General features: G+C 37.6%; 2 protein-coding genes, 1 long non-coding RNA gene and 1 pseudogene across 3 annotated transcripts in view; 1 reads left to right on the top strand and 3 right to left on the bottom strand.

Annotated features, from left to right (window-relative positions):
• LOC149053098 (uncharacterized) overlaps positions 1-21,798 on the bottom strand; it is a 110,268-nt gene that overhangs the window by 6,324 nt on the left and 82,146 nt on the right. The window lies entirely within an intron of this gene.
• Positions 5,506-6,213, top strand: LOC149053099 (uncharacterized; annotated as a pseudogene).
• On the bottom strand, positions 6,372-8,968 carry LOC149053100 (uncharacterized). Its single transcript, XM_089213350.1, has 2 exons — positions 6,962-8,968; positions 6,372-6,867 (listed from the first exon to the last, which is right to left on the bottom strand). Exons 1-2 carry the CDS (start codon positions 7,620-7,622, stop codon positions 6,533-6,535), a joined length of 996 nt encoding a protein of 331 aa, XP_089069476.1. The 5' UTR covers positions 7,623-8,968; the 3' UTR covers positions 6,372-6,532.
• LOC149053101 (uncharacterized) lies at positions 11,717-13,609 on the bottom strand. The gene is made up of 3 exons (XR_016188920.1): positions 13,411-13,609; positions 13,126-13,328; positions 11,717-12,049 (listed from the first exon to the last, which is right to left on the bottom strand). It is a non-coding gene; the product is annotated as an uncharacterized LOC149053101 (long non-coding RNA).

Raw genomic sequence — 21,798 nt, forward strand, 5'->3', positions numbered from 1 at the left:
TTACAGTTAAACTGTACGATGGAACTTTCATTCATTTAATACCTGAATTTTCTCAAGCAATTTTTTCGCAGTGAAAGAGCGAGCGAAGTTTTAATTTAAGTTCTACAACAAATATACGCTCTCGGTGAGTCTGTCCAAGTCCGTTCTATCTGAACATTTGTACCGTAAATTGCACAACAGAAACTGAAGGAATTTTTTGAGAAAAGACCGCATTAAATCCCCTTGTGTCTCGTTGGAATGTGCCATTCGAATTTAGTTTTTGTGAAGGAAAGACCAGATTTACACACGCCATTGCAGCAAACAAATGAGCAAACTCTCACAACTTCAAAATAAAAAAATTGAATTTACTCACAATTACTTTACTCGCCGTTCACTTAATAAACAGAGATAAATCTTCGTACGTGAATGAATCGTCGATGAGAGTGAATAATACTTTCCGTTAGATCATTGACTGTTTTTGAAGAAAACATTGTCGTGAAAGTCCTTGCCAAACTAGTTCCGTTGTTTTTCAAATGTTCTTACGCTTTTTTTACTTACGCGCTCTCTAATTGACAGGTGTCAGATTGTGACAGATACTTGTAAAAATAATGTTTCAAAGTTTGTTTGGAAGCCTTTTAAATTATCGCTACGGTAATGAAAATGTTTCGCTAAGACATTTCTCTTGAATTTGCATCATCTCTATTTTAACTACCATTTACTCGCTCAAAAACTGTTCAGTTTATAGAAGATCTTGCCGTATTTACAGCCCTAAATCATTCGGGTTCTTTCGGAAAGAATTTCGTCAAGTTTCAAAAAAATTAACTATGTTATTTACCGGCCGGTCGGTCCTTATGGTGAAAAAATGTGACCTCAGTTTTTCACGGACCTCCTAGCCGGCAAATAACATATATATATATATATCGCATGACAGTTCTTCACTCTCATACAGTGATTTCTATTTCTGATGTAGTGGTGATGTAGGCTAATTTCAAATTGTTTTTAAGACATAGTCTGGTAACTAATTATTAGTACCAAGCTGAGGCTAAGGGGCGCTTATTTTGAAAGCAAGATCGGAGTGACTGTAAGTCGAATATGAAGTTTTGTGCCATTTCTGTGTGCAAAGGCGTACTAGACTCAGGTATCGTTTCTTCAGCCTCTTGCTCCTGTTGACTATCCGCTGGCCGAGTTTCTACTAGATCCAACAATGCGCTCTACCCAGTCACTGTCAGACTCTGAATTTGAGTCAGAGGCTGGCTGAAAGTTGTTCTGACTGTCCTCCACAATAAAAGTCAAAATCTTACTGCCAATATGTGCCTCACCACCCTAACTCTCTCATCTTTCTTTCCTTTAAATGCAATAAAGTTCACGTTTACCTACTCTAAGGGATGGCGACTGGTTTCTGTGATAGAGATCTTCCTAGTCAATGTCATTGTAGCCCTGTTTCTTTATTTCGGCACACTTCCTTTCATTATCTGTTCGCCGCTTATCTTTTCTCATTTCAATGTCAGTTAGATGCTCAATATAATCTGCAACAAGCTTTTCTGAGACAATGTACTTTTCAGAAAACTCTTTGATTGCCTTTTTATCCCCTGCTTTGAGCTTACCCTTTTGAAACATCTGTTTTATTTGAGCTCAAGGCTGATAATCATCAGGTTTGCGGCCACTCGTAGATGTTTTCGTACGTGGAGGAGGTGAAAGTCGGGAAGTTTGGTGTAATCGGGATTGGTTCGTGGAGTTTGCGTGCCTGGAGAAGGACTTACAAAGTCTCAAAGTTTATACTTCCGTATTCAAACTTCAGCTATACAACGTTAATATCCCACAATGAATGTTCGCAATTTCTTGTTTCACCTCACACACATTTAATATCGAGATATATTTACATTCAAACATTTTGCGTTCACAAGCGAAACGTTCTGAACTACGGCATGGAACATACCACGAATTAGTGAGGGGAGTGTCGCACTTTTGTCAGTCACCTTAAGGTGGGGGGTCAGGAGTTTTTTTTCTATTAAAAGGCCAGGGAGGGCCAACACTTTTTTTTGGAAAAAATACCAAAATTCCCCAGCCACCCCCCTCCAAGAAGAAACATACCTTAATTCTTTAAGATCGATGAGAGCGACATCGCACCGAGCTTCATCTTCGCGCTGCAATTTCGGTATCAGGTCACTGAGCCGCGAGAACTCGGACTTACTCAGTCCGGCCGATGAACATTACAGAGAAGTACCAAGTCTTTCAATACCTTTGTATATTCTTGTGGTAACAGAGAAAGTTTGCGTCGCAAAATAAACTTCGTTTGGACCGGGCTTAAACGGAAAATCAGAAACAGTGAACCAAAAAGCTGAATTGTCCATGGGATTCAATTTGTGCTATATTTGAAGCCGACAAACATTGGTTTAAGCAGCTCCTATGAAGAAACTGAATATTTTAAGCTGTGTCTGACAAAAAAAAACATGTTTAAGTGTTGTTTTGAATGGGGTATAACCCTGTCACTGGCTAATGATGCATCGCTTTAAGCAAAACGAGGTGAAAGTATCTACCAGAAGATGGCAGACTAGCCCGCAATTTATTCTGGTGAGACTTTAACTAACAGCTCTAAAAGCCACGCAATATTTGCAGCATGATTAAGGTTCTTGTTTATCCATCTTCACGTCGTTGTACTAAATTTTACTTTCAAACGAAATTTAAGGCCATGATCAATATTTTAAGTTAACTTGCAAATATGTAGCTCTACTCCGAGCATGAAAGGTGTCATTGTGGAATAGTGTTAGTGTTCATATTCAGTGTTTTCAAACCTGGAGAGCTCTCTTGTTCACGATCTCGATCTGTCTCGCCTTGCGGAACCTCCATAGCTAAAAAAGAACATAAAGGAAAATATTATTTATCTTCCCCAAGCGCTTCAGCCGGATCAGTTCATTTTCTTAATTTATCAAGTTAAACAAGCCACAATGCAAAGGAAAAAATCCACGCGCACCTTAATCCCAACTGACAATCTTATGTTCAATTTAAAGAATTAAGCTGCGGCTTAATTTAAATAGACGTAAGTATAGTAAGACACCTAAAGGTGATTCCGTTCGATTCCTGGGAGCTATTAAGTGTAGCATTGAAAGAAATTGTGCAGTTACAGTGTACCATGATTAGTCATTTAGATCAGCCGAAGAAACCACTGTAGAAAATTTTAGTGTTGAAGAAACCGTGACTGTTTTTGTATTTGAAAATGGCGAAGAGTCGCAGCTCAAAAACCTTTTTCTGAAACAAACTGCCACTCCACCTCCTAATCTCCTCGTGTTTCTCAGCGCCTGTTTCATCCCTCCTAAAAGCAACAGCTCGGTAAAAACAGTTTCCATCCCCGCTTACAGACTTCTCTCCTTTGAGCCGTGATTTGTTTATCAAAAACGTCAATAAGTACGAAAACAGGCCGTATACACTTTAATACAACTGAAAGACGGTACTAAGTTATTTCCTAGCGATTTGTAGGTAAGTTTGTGGTAAGAAAGAAATCGATTAAAACACCACAGCATAACAAATAAATTCAACTGTCTCCTCTATCTAATCAAAGAATCATGGCCAACTCGTGCATGATGAAACATGGTTGTGAACTTGTAGTAACAGGTCTTACTGCAAAGCAAGGTTGCTCTTATTTCAAAAGCCAAGGTTCTGGAATATCACGAAGAGATCCACAATTATGGTAACCATCCAGGCAGTGTGCGCACTCCGATTGCTTTGCATTGCCGGGTAGCTTCGTTTTCAATATGGCGGTGAAAGTGGCAGAAATCGGCAGATTTTGACTAAACATTCTGTAAAAGTTAGGCCGCTTATTTTTCTTTTCACCATAAGTAAATATAACCTGATTTATTCTGAAGGTGTAAAAGTATTTTTGTACGTATTTGTCGCGTATTCTATAGTTCTCAAGTATGTAATTTGAGACCAGTTTTCGAGAAGGTCAAATTTGATGTACGTCGTAGTTTGGAGCCTTTCAAAGATTTGGATGGCCGCTTTGATCCTTCTTTAACAGCTCTGACTAAATGCTTTCAAACGGTACATGTGTTTCGCGCATTTTAAGTGCTAGTGTTTGAGACCGATTATGACCAAGAAAAAGCCTATTGTTGCGTTACACAGCGTTACTATTGTATGCTCAATTGTGTCGTAAATCTACTTTCCTAGGTAGAAGCAAATTGACTAATCGCGAGTGTTGTACGGTGACTCTACTATCTTGATCATTGAATGAAGGACAGTTGAATTAGAGCGATGACAGAAGTCACTTGACCATTAAATAACTCTACAATGCACACGGCGACGCCGGGTAAGCCGGCAGGCAAAATGCAGTCGACCGTGAAAAGGTGTTAATAGACTTGTAAGACTCCTGTCATTCGCTTGCGCTTTTAAATCTTCTGCCTTGAAAACTTAGCTGTTATTAAGATATCTTTTAATGACTTTCCTTTCCGATGTGATTATAAGGGTTAGTTTTAAGGTGTAATTTCCCTGTCTGTATGTTCTTGAGGTTTGGCAAAGCCGAATGAGATTGTTACAAAAGGTAATATTTTCATGTGTACGTCCTACTTTCTTTGTTTTCGAGAGTACTTTCTCTACCGCGGAAGATAACTTCAGAGATACGGTTTTCAAAACCTTATTTTAAGTATTCTATATTATTTTTAGCATATTTGAAAATCTGTATGTTTTTTTATTAAACGTTGAGCGTGACGAATTTGGTCTTAAAAGGCGTAACGCTTCTCCTTTTGCGAATCCCGTATTTACGCCTTTAAGTGCATAACATGAAAAATAGTGCGTGTATAAGAAGGTAGCTGTCTCTTTGTAATGAGTTTGCATGTCAAGGGTTGATTCCCTGTTAAATAACTCGCGAATTTGATATTATTCACACAGCCGTCGGCTGTGAATGTAACTGAAACGAATAGATTCTTGGGCAAGGCCACAGTTTCGATTCTTTCTGAATCTCTTCAGTTGCCTTCTAACAACGAATTTGTCACGGAGGAATAATAGGAGTCGCACAGGCCTGCCAACACTTTTTAACTTTCGAAAGAATGGCAACAGGCAGTGAATCCCCATTACATTCCACGTTTATTCGCGCTATCTTGCTGCCACCAGAGATGTTCACTCGACCGCGACAGGATGTAAATGACTCGCTTTTCGTTTTACGACCATGATGCAACGCAATCAGAGTGCGCACTCCGCCTTGTAACTATCCAACTCCGCAGAATAATTAGGGACCTTTAGCAAAGAGACTTTTCAGGACGGCGATGGCGCCCGGAAGTGAAGTTTTACTTTCGTTTGAGGTCGCACATTTGGTGCGAAGTCGTCTAGGCTCGGCGCCGACCTCAAAAGGCTTGTTTTCACGGTATGTGGAAAACGTGAGTAGATACGAGGCTTTTGTCTGCCTATAATCGTTTTTTTTCTGGCCTTTTAGTTTTTACAACTCAAGAGAACACCTGGTAATTTACTTGAATAGCTTTTGGCATAAAACATATTTTATTCATTGCATTTTAAAAGGACAGCTGTAGACTCAGACTGACTATGGGGGCATCTAATGATCGAGTGCAAAAATCCAAGTGAGTAAAATTACTTGGCCACGGTTTTTAGCTGCTTTGATTCTTCATTCTTATCTATCCCGTTGTTTCACTGTAGGCCGAAGGAGTGGAGCGAGGAACATGACGTGCTTTTTCTGAGAGAAATGCTAGCAAGAAATGTTTTGGAGCAAAGAAAGGAAGTCCCGCTCGTGGACTGGCTTGGGAAGCGATAGTCGATCATCTGAATGAAATCCACTCTCCAAAATTCCAGTTGAAGGATAAAAAGCTGTACGAGAGCGGTGGAGCCTTCCGAAAAAAGTTCAGCAAAAAGATGAGCGAGGAAAAGAAGGCAAGTGGGATTTCTGTGGAAGAGTTAATGGAAAAGGAATCACTGATCGAGGAGTTAGTCGAGAGAGATGCCATACAAGCAAAGGCTGAATCAGCATTGAAACAGCAACTCAAGGACAACGAGACTGCGGAAGATATCAGGAAAAAAGCGATGGAGAGCCTTAAAGAGACCAAGAAACGCAATTCAGACGAAGGTGGAGCTTCTCCAAAACGTCGTAAGTCGAGACGTGCAGAACCACTGGTCGACTTTTTGCGAGAGAAAGCAGCGACTGACGGCGAAATTAGACAACAGGAGTTACGTGCAAGACAATAGAAACAGGAAAGTCAACAGCAAATGATGAAAGCTATGATCCTTCTGCAGCACTAAATGAATACTGTACTTTTGACTGTTGTGCAAAAGCTACTAGATAACTAATCAGCTATCAAAATGTTTTTATTTAAAACATATGTTGTTGTTGTATAAGATTTAAGCTTAACGTTTACATGTATTTCAGAACTTTTAAAGGTTGTATCTTGGACTAATCATATAAATTGGAAGCCCCATGTTCACAAGTATACATACTTTGAAGAATAAATGTTTTCAATGTTTATTTTGTTTGCTTTTAAATCTGATTACTGGAAATACTCCTCTAGAGTAGGGGGCTCCGGGTCGAAAAACTCAGACGTCTGATTACCATATAAACAAGTTATGGCATTTCAAAGTAAAGCACAAAATACATTTCTCCTACGCTGCTTAGACGTATCATTAAATTTTTCTTGTAATCTAAAAACTTAAAGGAATTAATTATGTCCCCGAAAAGCCATTCCACGGACACTCGCACTGCACTCATTGCTTTATTATAATCTTCCATTTGTTGGGTTAGACGTCCCTGGCGATATGGCGCCTGAAGATGAATCCGGAGGGGATAAGCCGGATCGCCATAAACGCACATAGGTTGGCCAGCTGGGGAAAAGGAGAAGTTCCCCATGTTGTTCAGAAGCCCAGAGTCAGCGAGCATACCCGCGTCATGTTTTCGTCCCTCTGAAACAAAAGTTCATAAAAAGTCTTGGGAACCCATATGAATAACATTGTAATTAATCTTATTAAGATTCAGTGAAAATGTTTAAGTTCTTACCTACTGGCCCAAAGATGTTTCCTTTAAGTCCATTCAGTAAGGCAATGGACTGAAATTTTAGTCCATGAACACGTTTGTGTCCATTATACACAATCCTCTGTCCATTCCCAGGTCTGGAGATTGGTCGGACCGTCCCATCTATGAAACCGAAGCAGTTATTTAGAGATCCTTTCCTTGAAATGGTTTCAGAATACCGTTGAAGAGCAACTGAGCTTAGTACATCTCTATTCCACTCTGTTACGAGATGACAGTGATTGTCATAAATAAAATCCATGACTTCATTTGTAATTAAACTCAAAACAGAAACCGGTCTTGGAAAAGGTTGAATCATATCGCTGAATCTGCAGGGATAACTTGTTCGTCTCAGCAGCACACACAGTCCCTCCAAACCATCACAAATGCTTCTTTGTTTGCAATGGAACACTGCGAGAATATGTAAGGCATCTGCAAGGCGAGGAAGGTCTGCCTTTTCCACACGAAATTCGGCCTTGCAGTCAGTTGAATTCATGTTTTCTAGATCGAAAACATCATACAATTGATAGCCGAAATCTGGATTTTTTGAACGATAACAGTCGTATAATGGAACAAATTCTTCGTTCGAAATGTTGTTGTCTGCATAGCTAAGCAAAAGAATCTCTCGACAAGTCTTAAATTTAATCATTTTCAAAGAACTCGGCAAGTTGCCGTCGGAAAATGGAGGCTGCTAAAGGTTTATATTTTGGCGGGAACAACGCCGTCCTCGCCCCAGTCTCTTTCGTCCACCGACGTCGCCGCCGCTATGAAAACTCTTGGTGCTAAAGGTCCCTATTAAGCTATATACAGCCGACAAAAACAGCAAAAAATAGCAATCTGCGTTTATCGAATTTACGTTTGCAGAATTCGTTAAATTTAGCTGCTGGAATCCAAATCTTTCCTCGCCTTCACAATCCAAACTCCACCATTCTCCAATCCTCAATATATATTTGCATTGTAACGCAATGATCTTTGTTCACACGGTTTTCTCCGGCTTGTATCTGATAAGTTTTCTACCTCGGAAAGAAAATACCTCAGAACGTACTTAACATGACCTAGTTTTTTGATTGAGTGAAATTATCGATATGTGGAAATGATTTCCATAGGTTTTCTTTTGTTAGAAAATTATTTTCGTCCGCTTCTGATCAGTCCAGCCGCCAATATTTACATAAGATGAAAATCGATAAGATTTTACGTATTCCTATTGACTAGCTTTGCAATTTGTCCATGCAATGAAAAAGAAACACAGCTGGGTTTTCACCATGGTATGCCATACGCATACCACGGAAAAAGTGAAAATTCCTAGCTGCGAGCGACCGGGGGCAGAGGGAATTTCCACCTTCAGAGGTCGAAAAAATCGATTTTGTTTTATTTGATTACACTGAATTCAAATATTCAACATTAAGTTTCCATAAAATAATACCGAAAAAGCAACCGATTTATTTAAAAAGCGCATTTTCAAATGAAAGTTAACAAATTAGGAAGGTTTCATAATCTCGGACCTGGGCGAATCCCCTGAGGGAGTTTCGCGGCAACCGCTCACGTTGAGGCTCGATTTTCATTTACATGTAATTCTATCTTGTAATTCTAATTCTAATATCTTGTTTACATCGCGCTCTTTAAAAAATCACTCGTAGAAGCTCTTTGCTTGTGGAAAAATCTTTGCTTACGGAAAAATCAAGAGCGGGAAAAAGTCCTTGGTGAAAAAAAAAAAAAAAAAAAGGCTCAAAGAAGAAGGAAAGAGTACCATTCTTTAAAGAAAAGAAAAAAAATCCTTTGTAAAAGAGACATGTACTGTCGGAGCTCCACGCCGGCGTCCATATTTCGAACAAAAAAGTCGCCGTCCAACCAAACTTTGCCATACATAAAGTTAAAAACGAGGTTTCCTTTTCTTTAGTGAAGCCTGGATACAAAGACATCAACAATCGCCTCGAGTCGTAATTTTAAAAGCTCTCTGTCGATTTTTTGTCTTGCTCCTCAGCACATTTTCCGGCTTCTCCATTTTTACCGCGGGTTTTCTTTGCCTTTGGCAACTTTGCTCATTATTGTGTCGCCCTCCTCGACGCTCCACCGAGCGATCGAGAACCTTGATCCATCGTCATTGACGCCAGGAGGTGCAGTTGTCCCATTGTTTTCGGTTTCAGGAGGCGAGATAATCTCCTGCCGTAGGGAGATGTTGCTTGCGAACCTCTATGAGCTAAAATCTCGAGTTTGATTTCAGGAGGAATATGACAAATTTGAGCGAATTTATTGGGTACATAGATTTGTCCGATTTTGGTCAAATTTCACCAAAACATTCAAGGAATAATGATAACGGATGTATAAACGGTTGTGAATATATGGAAGTCATATATTTGAACTGCGGTTAAAGACGTGAATATGAAAGCGATCTATCACTTCTTTTCACTACTTCTTAAGTAGTGTTCATTACTGCGAAGATCGCTTTCATAGTCATGACAAAGGATGTGTCGGGAAATCGTGATATTTGAAATATTTGTCCCATGGCGTCCATTTACGCAACTCGCCTCACATATTTTTAGCTACTCCAACTTTAGATGCCGATGATCATGTCTAAAAGTACACCCCAAGTGACCACGCGTGACCACGAGTCACCACGAGTCACCACGAATGACCACGAGTGAAAAGCGAAAAAAGAAATCAATCATTAACTAAAATAAAAATAATTGATTAGCTAAGAAAAATATTAAGGTGAATTTTATGGAAAATGCTAAAGGAAAAAGAACTATAGGGCTGACCGACATTCCGCAAAGGAAACTACTTTGCGGTACTGACGACTATCGACTCAAGTGAATCAAGTTAATCCCCTGACACTTGATCTATGGGGAGTGTATCATATATCTTTTCGTCTCACATGTTACTGGTGGAGATGGCGTTCTTGAGAGGGAAGTAATTGTTAAAGGTAAGCCAAATTTGGTGTTGTTGGTTTAAGAATGAATTTATAATCATTGGGAATTTTCTGAGATAATGCACTTATCAGCGGCCATCCCGTGGGGTTGACCCAGGAGAACCCCCGGGCATTTGCACCAAGACATTTGCAAATTCCACCTATCCAGGGCCAATATTCTTCCACAAAAAGCTTCTACTGTCCCTCCCCCGGAGAACATAATTTGAAAGGAATTCCAAATTGTATCGTAATTTCCTGCATAATTTTTAATAAAAGTTTAACAATAACATATATAGTTAGCAAAATATGAATAATTCAAACAGATGGCAATATAAATATTCAACACCTAATCATCAAAAGATTAGCATGAAAGAGATCACAGATTTCTTGCGAAAAATGTTTTCGCTATGTTAGGGAAGGATGACCGACAAAAGGGGACAGATTTACGAGAGAAACGTAAGACACACTTACCTTTTTCTCCGTCGCCATTTTGGAAGCCGTTCAACGGTAATACCCAGCCCCCCCCCCCGGTCCAGATCTTTCATTTTCAAGGTAGCGGCGATGTTACAAATCCCGCGGGTCTTTCCCCGAGAATCTTGCCTCGGAAGTGCAAAAGCGGTCCAATACCCCCATCCGGGGCCAAAAATTGGCGACAAAAGTCAGCAAATCCCGCGCTATTCCCCAGTATGTCCCTGGGGTCAACCCCCCCGGGATGGCCGCTGATAAGTGCATAAGATGCATCATTCCTCTAACTTGGGACATGCTACAGGATTATCAGCTGTAAATTTGAGCGGTGATTTGAGAAATTATCTTGTTCATCGACGCAAAATGTTGAGTAAACTAGGTTGAATAATTTTGCGCGATACCCGCGAGCAAATGTGTGTAACGGTCATGCAAAATTAATTTAATTAATAGATCTTTAAAACATTTTCAAAAGTCATTTATTACGGCAAAACGATACGATTGCGTTACTTCAGTCGACAGCTTAAAGGTCAAACTATGAATGAAGCGTTGACGACTAGACTTATTACTAGACTTATTACAGATTACAAGGAAAAAATCACATTCGAACTTAACAGAAATTTAGATCTTGCTATGAGCTTTCATAAAAACGTTCAATAAAATCACATTTATTTCACTTTTATTCGGGGTTTTTAATGAATGAGGGCTACAGTTCTTTTTCCTTTAATACTTCCCTTAAATTCACTGAGATATTTTTCTAATTATTATTTTATTTTAGTTAATGATTAATAAATTTTACTAGTCACGCAATCAAACGCTGGCAACACTCGATCGAGAGAGATGTGGATTTATATGTGTCATAAAATGCTTTAAAAAAATACGGTATTTTACGAGAGAAGGAAGCAAATAATCATAGAGATCTGCAGATTATTCTGAAGTTTTTATCTAGCAGACAGCATGAACAACGCGCTTGAGTAATTCCTACGGAAAGTCTACGGGTCACGCAACAGTTAGTTTGGCGGAGTTCTGTAATAAGGATGTAATAATATGTGTGCAAACCCTCAGAGTAATTGGTTAAATACCATGGCAGTGAAAGCTTCATACATTTTACCTATTTTGAAGCGATTTCCCTGGTAAAAACCAAGAAAAACCGAGGGGGGGGGGTTGTCTATCTCTCCCCGGAAAAAACCAAAACAGAAACCAATTTGTCTTTTTGAGTTTTGGGGTAGATCCTTTAAACTGGCCAAATTTCACTGAAATCGATGAGACGGTATGTAGCACGACTGTCTGGTGCTCTCGTGGACACACTCTTAAGCTTTGTTTTGAATGGGGTATAACCCTGTTCCTGGCTTGTGATACATCTCTTTAAGCAAAATGAGGTGAAAATATCCACCAAAAGATAGCAGACTAGCCCGCAGTTTTTTTTCCGGTTAGGTTCTAATTAACAGCTCTGAAAGCCACGTAATATTTTCAGCACGATTAAGTTTCATGTTCCTCCATCCTCATGTCGTTGTACTAATTTTACTTTCAAACAAAATTTAAGGTCATGATCAATATTTACAGTGAACTTTCAAATATGTGGTAGTTCTACTCTAAGCATGAAAGATCGCATTGCAGAATTGTGCTAATGTTCATATTCAGTGTTTTCAAACCTGGAGAGCTGTCTTGTTCACGATCTTGATCTGTCTGGCCTTGAGGAACCTCCATAGCTAAAAAAGAACACAAAAGAAAATATTATTTGTCTTCCCCGAGCGCTTCAGCAATCAGTTCATTTTCCAAACTTATCAGTTGAAGTTGAAGTTAAACAAGCCACAATACAAAAGAAAAAATCGGAGGTTTCTTTACACACCTTAATCTCTAATGAGCTTCTTTCCGTGATAATTTATGTCTTGCATGACAATCTTAAGTTCAAATTAAAGAATTTAGCTGCGACTCAATCTGAATAGACGTTTGGTATAAAAAGGGAAAATAATTCCTTGCTGAAAGCGACCGGAAGTAGAGGGAATTTCTCTTCGTTAAGTGAAAGTGAAAATGAAACTCATGACTTGGATTTCACACAATCAATATTCAAGAGACAGAAAGAGGGATGCCCTCTCGATTGCGGTGATTTGGAAGTTTTACTCAGCAACCTTAGATTTTATTTACCCATTGCTATAACAGTAAACATGGTGAAATATTTTTAACACCAAGTTAATGCGTAAACTCTTCATTAAGAGTCAATGTGACTGTATAAACGTTAAAATCAAATTACGAACGTCTGCACAATGTGAAACACACTTAGCTGCGTTAGACATGATTAACAGCCGATAAGAGACAGATTAAAGCGGTAGATTTATGAAGACAAGCAACCTACGGAAATACTACAACCTCTTGATCAACATTTCACAGCTTGCTTCCTTGAGTTCACGACACTCTTAGTTTGCTCTGAAAATGGTTCACATGCAAGCATACCGAGCTCCCGAGCCCCCGAGCCGAATTTTTCCCGAGTGCGTCTCTTTCCAAATGTTTTGACAGTAGTTTAAGCGTTCTGAATTTTCTCATCAACATTTCCGAGAAAACGAAAGCTACTGACCGTGTGCTCGAATGTTTATCCAACATCTACGTTTTATTCAGATTCTATTAACCTTGATCTTGCTTCGCTTTCGCTATTTATCAGAATCACAAACGACTGTATACACGATGATAGTTATACTGAAGCAGGTTGTTCGGGCATCTCTGCAATTGAGGGTACTACAAACAACGACTGTCATCAAAACATCTTCCAAACCGCTGCTCTAAGTCTTACCTGGAACACAGAGGTAAGGATTCAACCAATCTGTTACTCAAATCGCTTGGGAAAATTCATCCACAGCTACAGTTCCTTTCCTTCGGCTGAGGTGTAAAACTAACTGATTTGTAGATAACTGTACAGTACTTTTACAAACGAGAAATTCGACGAGACGAGAGGCGGGAGACGAATGACGATCGATTCATCGCTTCGTTTGTTTCCTAGAATTTGAATGTGTAATCGTTACATTCGCACAATAAAAATATTCACTTGACTATGACAATGGATATCAAATTTTCTTACTGTCACGCGATTACTTGATGAGGTCTTTGTCTCACTTTACGGTTACATTCCTCTGACCCCTATTGTTATTCAGTAGGTAAATGTATTTCCTTGTGTTTATCTTGGTTACATCGTTGTTATTTTCATGAATCTCCGAAGATAAGTTCAACCGACAAATTTTCCAAAAATAAGAAACCTGCTCGAGACTCTGAGTCAGTGGATTGGAGACGAGCGAGAACCGGGCGAGTTTAAGTTCCTGATCCTACGGCAGCTTTTTCGCTCATTTCAATCAACCCTGCCCCCTCCCCATCCATCAAAAATAAATGGCGCATTTTTGGTAATTTCACTCTTTTCTTGTTTTTAAGTTCTACGCTGAATGCGTGACTGAGCCCACAGGCAGCCCAAGCTCGGAAGTACTGTAAGCCGTTAAAACTATGCAAATATGATGATTATTTTAGCCGACGAACGAAATATGAGGATTTGTCTGAGAACAAACTGTTGCATACTTGGCCCAGAAATTTGAAACACTGTTCAACAAATAACTTTACTACCCTCTATATTGTTTGTTCGTTTGAATTTTGTAAGTTTTTTTAAGCTGATCTACGGCCGCATAGGTAGCTTTCAGTTCCCTCTCTTGCCTCTCTCAACAGCGAGCTAATCAGCCGCAAAACAGCCTTGAAAATTCGAAAAAAAGCTGTGTTATCTTTGTTTTCAATGAAAACGGTATCAAACTTTCAGTTGAGAATGTGACTATTCCAATCCTTTATGATCCACAACACAAATATACCGAAATCTAGCGATTATAAGCTCAGCGACTATGCAACTTTGTCAGAGGTTTAGGAAGAGCTTGTAAACAAAGGGGCCTGTATCCGAGAGGGCCTATAAACGGAGGGCTCTATGTCCGAAGGGGCTTGTGAACACAATACGAGCAGCAGTTTACAATGTTTATATCTTTGCAGTATTTATATACTAACAAAGTGTTAATGTTAAAGCTTGGGCTTTCCGTGGTGTGGTAGGCTGTGAGTGGGGCATTGTATATCTTTCTCTTACAAAATCCAACTGAGGTGAAATGAGCCATGGGAATTTTTAGTTTATTAGATACTCTTTTCAAAAGCTTGGAAAAGAGAGCCACAATAGGATATAACAAATCCTTATCAGCATCACACAGCGCAACTGCCAATTTGACATCTCAGGGACAGAGGATGGGGACACTGAGGTAGAAATATCAAAACTTGCGGATTTCAGATGACAATTAACAAGCGACATCATTAGAATACACAAGTTCAATAACAAGCCATCAAACTAAGTTAGAACTTGACTTTTTTATGATCATATGCCCAGTATTCTTTTCGATGACTGATCTATCTGTGCTTCATGGGCTCAACTGCCCAGTACCTAAAAAAAAAAAAAAAAAAACAAATTAAAAAACTAGTAAAATCATAGCATTCAAAATGAGCACAAGGATGTCCATTACATTGTTTTTAAGTTTCCACTAGCCCAAAAGTCTCGTTACAACATTTTTTATCCCAGGCAAAAATTGAGTGGGTCCCCTATGGTGTCTTCTATCTCTGAACTTTGCTGCAACAGGAGTGGTCGTTCTCTCTTTTCAAGTTTCTACACTTAAATTTTCTTTGCCTGCAACAAAAATACATCATCAAACCAGAGGGAAACTTAAGAGAAGTAAAAAAATTAAATACGTAATAAATTTTTCATTGATAAGAATCCCTATTTTACTTACAACTTGTCCTATAGGAAAAAAAAGGACAGGCACACCAGGTTTTCTACTGTGTAAACATTAACTTTCTTTAAACCTTTAACCCCAAATAGTGACAAGCAACTAATTTCTCCTTGCAATATTATCCCTAAATTATCATTATTATCATGAGACTGAATAGAGGACACAATTACTAACGAAAAAAAGCTCTTGATTATTGAACAAATTCTCTTGGTCAGAACATTAGGAGATACATAGAGAAAAGAATGGAGAATATGCACATATACAAGATGTTAGAGTTTAAAGGGTTAAAACATACCAAAATGCATGTGTATATATTAAGGATTTTATAATATCATTGTGCTTCTATGATTTCCTTAGCTGACAGTGTGTTCTTGCAGGAATTGGCACATGTGAGCACAGGCTGCAGATGGAAATGTGTATAATGGCAGAACAATTACACGAGCATCGATCTTCCAAATATGATGAATTTCATTTCTCTTTTTCTCTTGCTCAATTCTACGAATCTAATTTAATCTCACATGTATTTGTAAGGGAAATCCCATGAGCTCAAGTACATTTCCTAATTAGAAGTCATGAGTGATGTTTAGAAAGCTTTTGTAATTGCACAAGCTAGGGAGACTGCTTTTTGAAAACCTTTCATGACAAATTATGAGTAACCATAAATTATGAAATGCAAGAGCTGTTTATGCTGTTTTATGTATGCAGATATGTTATAAACAAAACCTCATAAAAATACTGCTCTTTGTAAATTTCTGGTGCACATTTCTTAAAATATTTTCAACCAATTGGAAAATGCCATAAGATAATTATATTGTGCAATCTGACTATTCATTAGATTGCAGAGGGTGATGGACACATCAAATTTTAATGTTTTTTTCTTTAACAATGAAAAAGTTTAGTGCTGTTTAGCTATCTTTAAAAGCTTTAATTTCAGGCCAGTGTGTGGTATGGAAAACCTGTAACATAATAAGTAACTTAATAAGTTATTTTTCACTTCATTCACAATAGACCAGCCAGGAAGGAAACATTTTGTTCCAGTATATAATGATTATCATTAGATTATTTTAAAGGTAGTATTTGAACTTAAGTAGACATTAAGCACAACAGTCCTATGTCTAAGTGACTTGCTGTAGTCTCTTATTTATCTCAAGTCCCTTATTTTTGCTGATGACTGGTAATTAAAATCGAAGAGAAAATAACAAAAAAAGGACACCAACAATTTGACAATGAAATTTAAAACCCCATCCCTCTCTCAATGTGGGAAAGTACCATTGCATTATAAAGTATGAACCTGATTAATTCTGATGAAAGCTGACTAATTTGAGAGTATATGAGTTTGAGAGTACATTTTTAAGTATGTAGGTAATCAAAATTATTCTGCAATAATTGTTTAAAATCATGATGTTATACCTCCCACCTCAAAAACCATTTTTTATTTGACCCTAATTTTCCCCTTTGTCCTCAGCTCAGGAACATTTGGGAGTCTTGGGAAAAGAAAACTCACTTTTTCCCTTGAAGCCAGTCATTAGGTGCTTATGTTTAAGTACATTAACAAAGTTTGATCTGAAACAAACTCTGGACAAGTATGGCAAAGAATGCATTGCACCCTAAAACCAAGGCTTCCTCTAATTTAACACCCCACTCTTTATTGACAACTTAGCCCTATTCACTTGGGTTTACTGAACTACACTTAAGAAACAATCAGTAGAGTTGTTTGTCTAACGATTTAATCACTTGGCTCACTTTTGTAGTAAATCACTCAGTATAACAGATGTGCCAGAGCTACTTTTATCACATGGAAAAGAATGCTTGATTTGTTATGGGTTTTATGCTAGTAAATTAGATAATGTAATTGGTTGTTGCAAGGTGATAATCAGAATTAAAGGCAATAAATTCCTGTTATTAAATTGTGCTTTGTCTCTTGATTGCTAGAATTATTCTTAACATCTGTCACTGGGTAGAAGATCATGAGCTGCCAACCCTAACAGGACACTTTGGTACCCCCTTTGACTATCTTGTTATGATAATTGATTTTGTGGTTTGAAATCTAACATCATGATGGTACCCAAGCTCATTAGACACAGAAAGAAAAGAGAGCCTGATCAATCGACTAGGAAACTTACTGCTTTTCTCATACAGGCTTTAAGAGCTCGAAACTCCTTATCGCAGGCATGTTTGGTACTGTTGTCTTTCTGGGACACACAGTTTCCATAAAGAAGGGCCTGAAAAAAAACATTTAAATGAAATAAAATATCTAAGACAACTTGAAGACAAATTTTTGGTTGAGCATTTAAACAATTTCCAGCATATTCTCAGCCATACTAAAAACAAACTGTGTAAGGTTTTCAGTTGAGTGAGTCAACTCTCAGCTCTTGGAAGATTTCAGGTAGTTTGCTGAGAGGAGACAGTTTTAGACAGAATTGAACACTATACACAGTGCTATCTATAACATTGATCGAGCCTAAAAACAATCAAAACAAAGTTAGTTTCTTTATCTTTATCTTTATCTTTATCTCTGTTTTTTTCCTTCTTTTTTCATATTTTAAATTCTTAATTACAAGACCACACATTACACTTAAATACCTCAGCTACCTTACTCCTATTAAAAATTACTCATGATCAATAATTCCATTATAATCCAACAAATATATTTGCTGGTGGGCAAATGGTCTAAACCCATCACATGACAGAATATCCCCTCGCTAAAAATGGGAGATATCCAAGGATATACCTCATAATTCCTCAATTTTGAAACATTACATCCAATGTGGAATACTCTGTGTTTAAGTTTTGATTCAAGATGAAAAGCTTTGTTATAGAAGGAACATGCTTTTTTTGTTCATAAAATCATTTCAGAGAACACTGACAAGCCATAAATAGTAGTATGTTCATAAAAATGTTTCTTGCATGTTGAAAAATATTTGAAGGATAATAAACATACTGTAATAGCCTCCATTTGGTGTGAAAAGAGGGAAGCTGTAATATAACTCTTAATATAAACTTCTGGCATGAGCATTCTTTTTTCTAACAAAAGACATGGGTTTTCAAAGGCTACCAATTGGGTTGTCATTCATTGTATACTGAGCAAAAAAGAATCAGAATTGTAAGCAACCAAACATCTCTTCAGGACAGATTTATTAGGTAATATCTTATCATCAGTATATAAATCAAGAAGCAGGTATGCAGGTCAGGGGGAAAATTATCAAGAGGAATACAAGATGTCGGAGACTTGCTGAGCAAATTTTGATATGCTGGAGGAAACAGCAGCATCATTGGTTCCAAAAATATAAATCAAAGAGAGGAAAAGATGCAAATTTTGTGGTTAGTGAGAATCACAGTCCCGAAGATACTCATGATCATAGTCAAAAATATTTTAATGATCCAAACAAAAACATGCTCTTTAATATACTTCCAAACAAAACAAAAAAAGTGAAGAATCAAAGCAAGGTGAACAAAGGAAGTGGTTGCTAAAATAAAATTACAAATAATAAGTTGCTTCAGAAATAGACAAACAAGAAAACAAAATAAAGGAGAACAAAAGACACCAACAAATGTTACATGAGATCCTAGGAGAAATGGCTGGTTAAAGATAGTGGAGAACCATTTAAAGTCACGAAGAAAAATGATGCAGCAAAGTTAAACTATAAACAAGAGTAAACAAAATTTACAGGAAAGAACTTATACAAATGATATAAACATAGATAAATTAAGCAAAAAAAAAAAGTGTACAGAAAATCAATAAAAGTAACAGACTTGAAAACAAAAGAGCTTAATGAAATTGTTATAGAATGAAAAAATGTATGAATTTAAAATAAATTTTGTCCATGTGATTTTTGGCAGCAACAGTGCATTTCATTTATTTCTTATAGTTTCCTTCATTTTTTTAAGGTAAGTCATATCAGGGGGCAGAATTGCACCCTTTTCCAAGTTTGAAACTCAAAAGAAGACACTTATTGAACAGTTAAATTACTCTCTGTCATCCCCAAGTGCAGCAGCAAACAAATCTTCCCAGAGATCACACCACCATAGTGCTTTAACAGCTGACATGTGGCTACTCTCCAGTGGTACAGTACTTTTATTACACCTTTATTGTGCTGTGATCATTTGATAAGCTGCCATCAAAAATGAACATGACTTTCCCTTAACTTTTTTTTTTCATTTCATTGGTGAGGAAAAGAATCCATTCTACACTTTATTAATTTAATCATAAGTTGCATTATGCTGGAGGGTGAATCGAAACAACAACGTAAAACAAGACAAAAAATAATTTTAAAAAAACCTGAAGATAAATTTGTTCTAAGGAATTCATTTTAAGCAATAGCTACATGTAATTGCTATTTTTCCGTGGATAAAAACAAATGCAAATCCTTAACACTATGTACATGTAAGCTTAATTATAAATAAACAAACCAAACCTCAAGTGCCTTCGATGTATTTTTTTTTTTTTAATTCTAGGTTTATAATAACTTTCCTACTGGGTTATTTACCAATGCAATGCTCTGCAGAAAAAGAAATGTAAGCATAAACTGGAACAATCCCTAGCTACAACCTCTAACGGCGACGTGCACCAGCATTTGAATAGCCAGGTCTTGAACAATCTTGAATCTGACTTTATAAAAAAGCACTTACTTGTGTTAACTACGAGTACTACTTCAGCGTAGTGAACACATGTATCGATTAAAATCTCACCTCTGTTTTGCAATCCGCAAAAGAGATTCTCCTGTAACCTTTCCCTTTGAGCTCACTGTTTCAAGTAAATACTCACTCTCTTTCGTCCACCATCTTAAAGAACGCTCAATGTATTCTGGGTAATAAGTTGGTTGAGAGCAACAAAGCGGAAATGAAATGTTCTACAACCGGAAGTTCGGAATCACTTGTCTCTGTGATAAGTACTAGCGGACAATCAAACAAACAGACCGTACAGCTTTCTTAAAAACGCTTACAAAATTCTGGGAAACACCAAATTGAAGAAACCTGAGAAAGAAAAATCTCATGAAAGGTTAATTTTTTTAAAGTTTTGTCATTTGTCAGTTAGTAGCGAAATTTATTCTTCTCACAGCAGGATTTGGCCTGTCCTGAAGGCAAAACCGAAAAGAAAAAACTGAAACAAAGTTGTGGTAGATAGAAAGCTTTTGTAAAGATATGGTCCGTGGAATAATTGCCACGTTTGCAGTAAACTTGGTGTAAAATACTTGTGTGGCACAAAACTTTTCCACCTGACTTTGTTTAGCCGGTTGTTGAATTTATCAACGACTCATCACAATATCGCGACATTGATATCTATTGTTTTGAGCCCGTCTCAGTATTGGCCATCTAGGGCAAACTTCGCCCTTTCCTTCTATTTCTGGAAATAACGCATCCTTGCCGCAACCATTTTTGCACCGATCTCAATCATTTTCCCTATTACTTTGTAGCCAGTATTTGCCGTTAACCGGCTCTCCTCCTTCACACGCCTTTACAGCGTTTCCCGTGCGTATCGCGTTTGGGTTTTAATTACCTGTTAGTGTTTGGATGTTTCATTAATTGCGTTGTGTACTTGAACTCGATGTTTTTATCGTTGTGTTTTGTTACTTAATTTATGTCAAGCAATTAGTCATGTTTTTTGTATAAATTTAGTCCTGTAGATGAATATTTATGTCCACTCTTTAGAAGCAGCCTCGTCGTTTTTAAATGCTTGTAAAGCTATGTACCGTTAGGGTAAATATTTTTCTTTACTTTGAGTTTATTCATAAGTTTTCACTCTCTTTTTTGTCCTTTTTTTTCTCATGTTTCCTGCCGCATGCGTGTCAAGATTTTAAATAAATGATGAGCACAAATACGCGTGGCTTCGTTTTTAATCATAAAGCTTTAAGATTATCATTCTACCTGTGTCAACTACAAATTGCACGAATATGTTAAGTGGTTATTAACAGGCCTAATTTGTGGACTAATTGGTTGTTTCAAGTCCAAACTGTCCGATTACAAACACTTGTAATCCGACAAGTCAATTGGGGCAATTAAGCCGCCGACGAAAATTAAGTTATTTGCACCATCAGCTACCTAGTGAATGCTAGCCAATCAAGACGAAGAAACGCCTTTGAGTGAGCAGGTGGAGAGGTTCACATTGAAACAAACATGAGTAGTTACAAAAAGAGGGTTCTGGCTCATTTAAATTTCACGGAGCGACCCCTGTGAAATTCAAATACATTTCACGCAACTTTCAATCTGTTGAGTTTAAAGTCATTAACACTGGTTTTAAAACATTTTGAAATTTTACAAGTTATTCCGTGTGAAATTCTACAGTCATGCCTTTGCTTCATCACGCATCATAACGCCTGAATCAACCACTTAAACTTGTTGACTGTTCGAGTGAAGATTTTTCAAGTATCAATATCGTATTTTTTCGCAAAGAAGTTGTGGTGTACCTCGATTTGTTCCTTTTTCAAAAAAGTGTCTTTATAAATGAGAAGAAAGAAAACGATCTTCAACTATTTTTGTGTTACTCCCCCACACGAATTCTGCCTCTGTTGCAGGAATTGCAGAAAAGTTGATAAGTTTTTCACCGCTGTACCAGAAAGGAGTAGCATTGATTCTTGAATCGTTGTTAATTTCTTTCTCCCAATGACAGCTGATAATTTTCCATCTCTCACAAGCTGTCGGAATTGTTTCTGAATTATAAATTCCTCCTTATA

This window comes from Pocillopora damicornis, chromosome 1, assembly GCF_964200805.1.
Source record: "Pocillopora damicornis chromosome 1, jaPocDami1.2, whole genome shotgun sequence".
NCBI lineage: Eukaryota > Metazoa > Cnidaria > Anthozoa > Scleractinia > Pocilloporidae > Pocillopora > Pocillopora damicornis.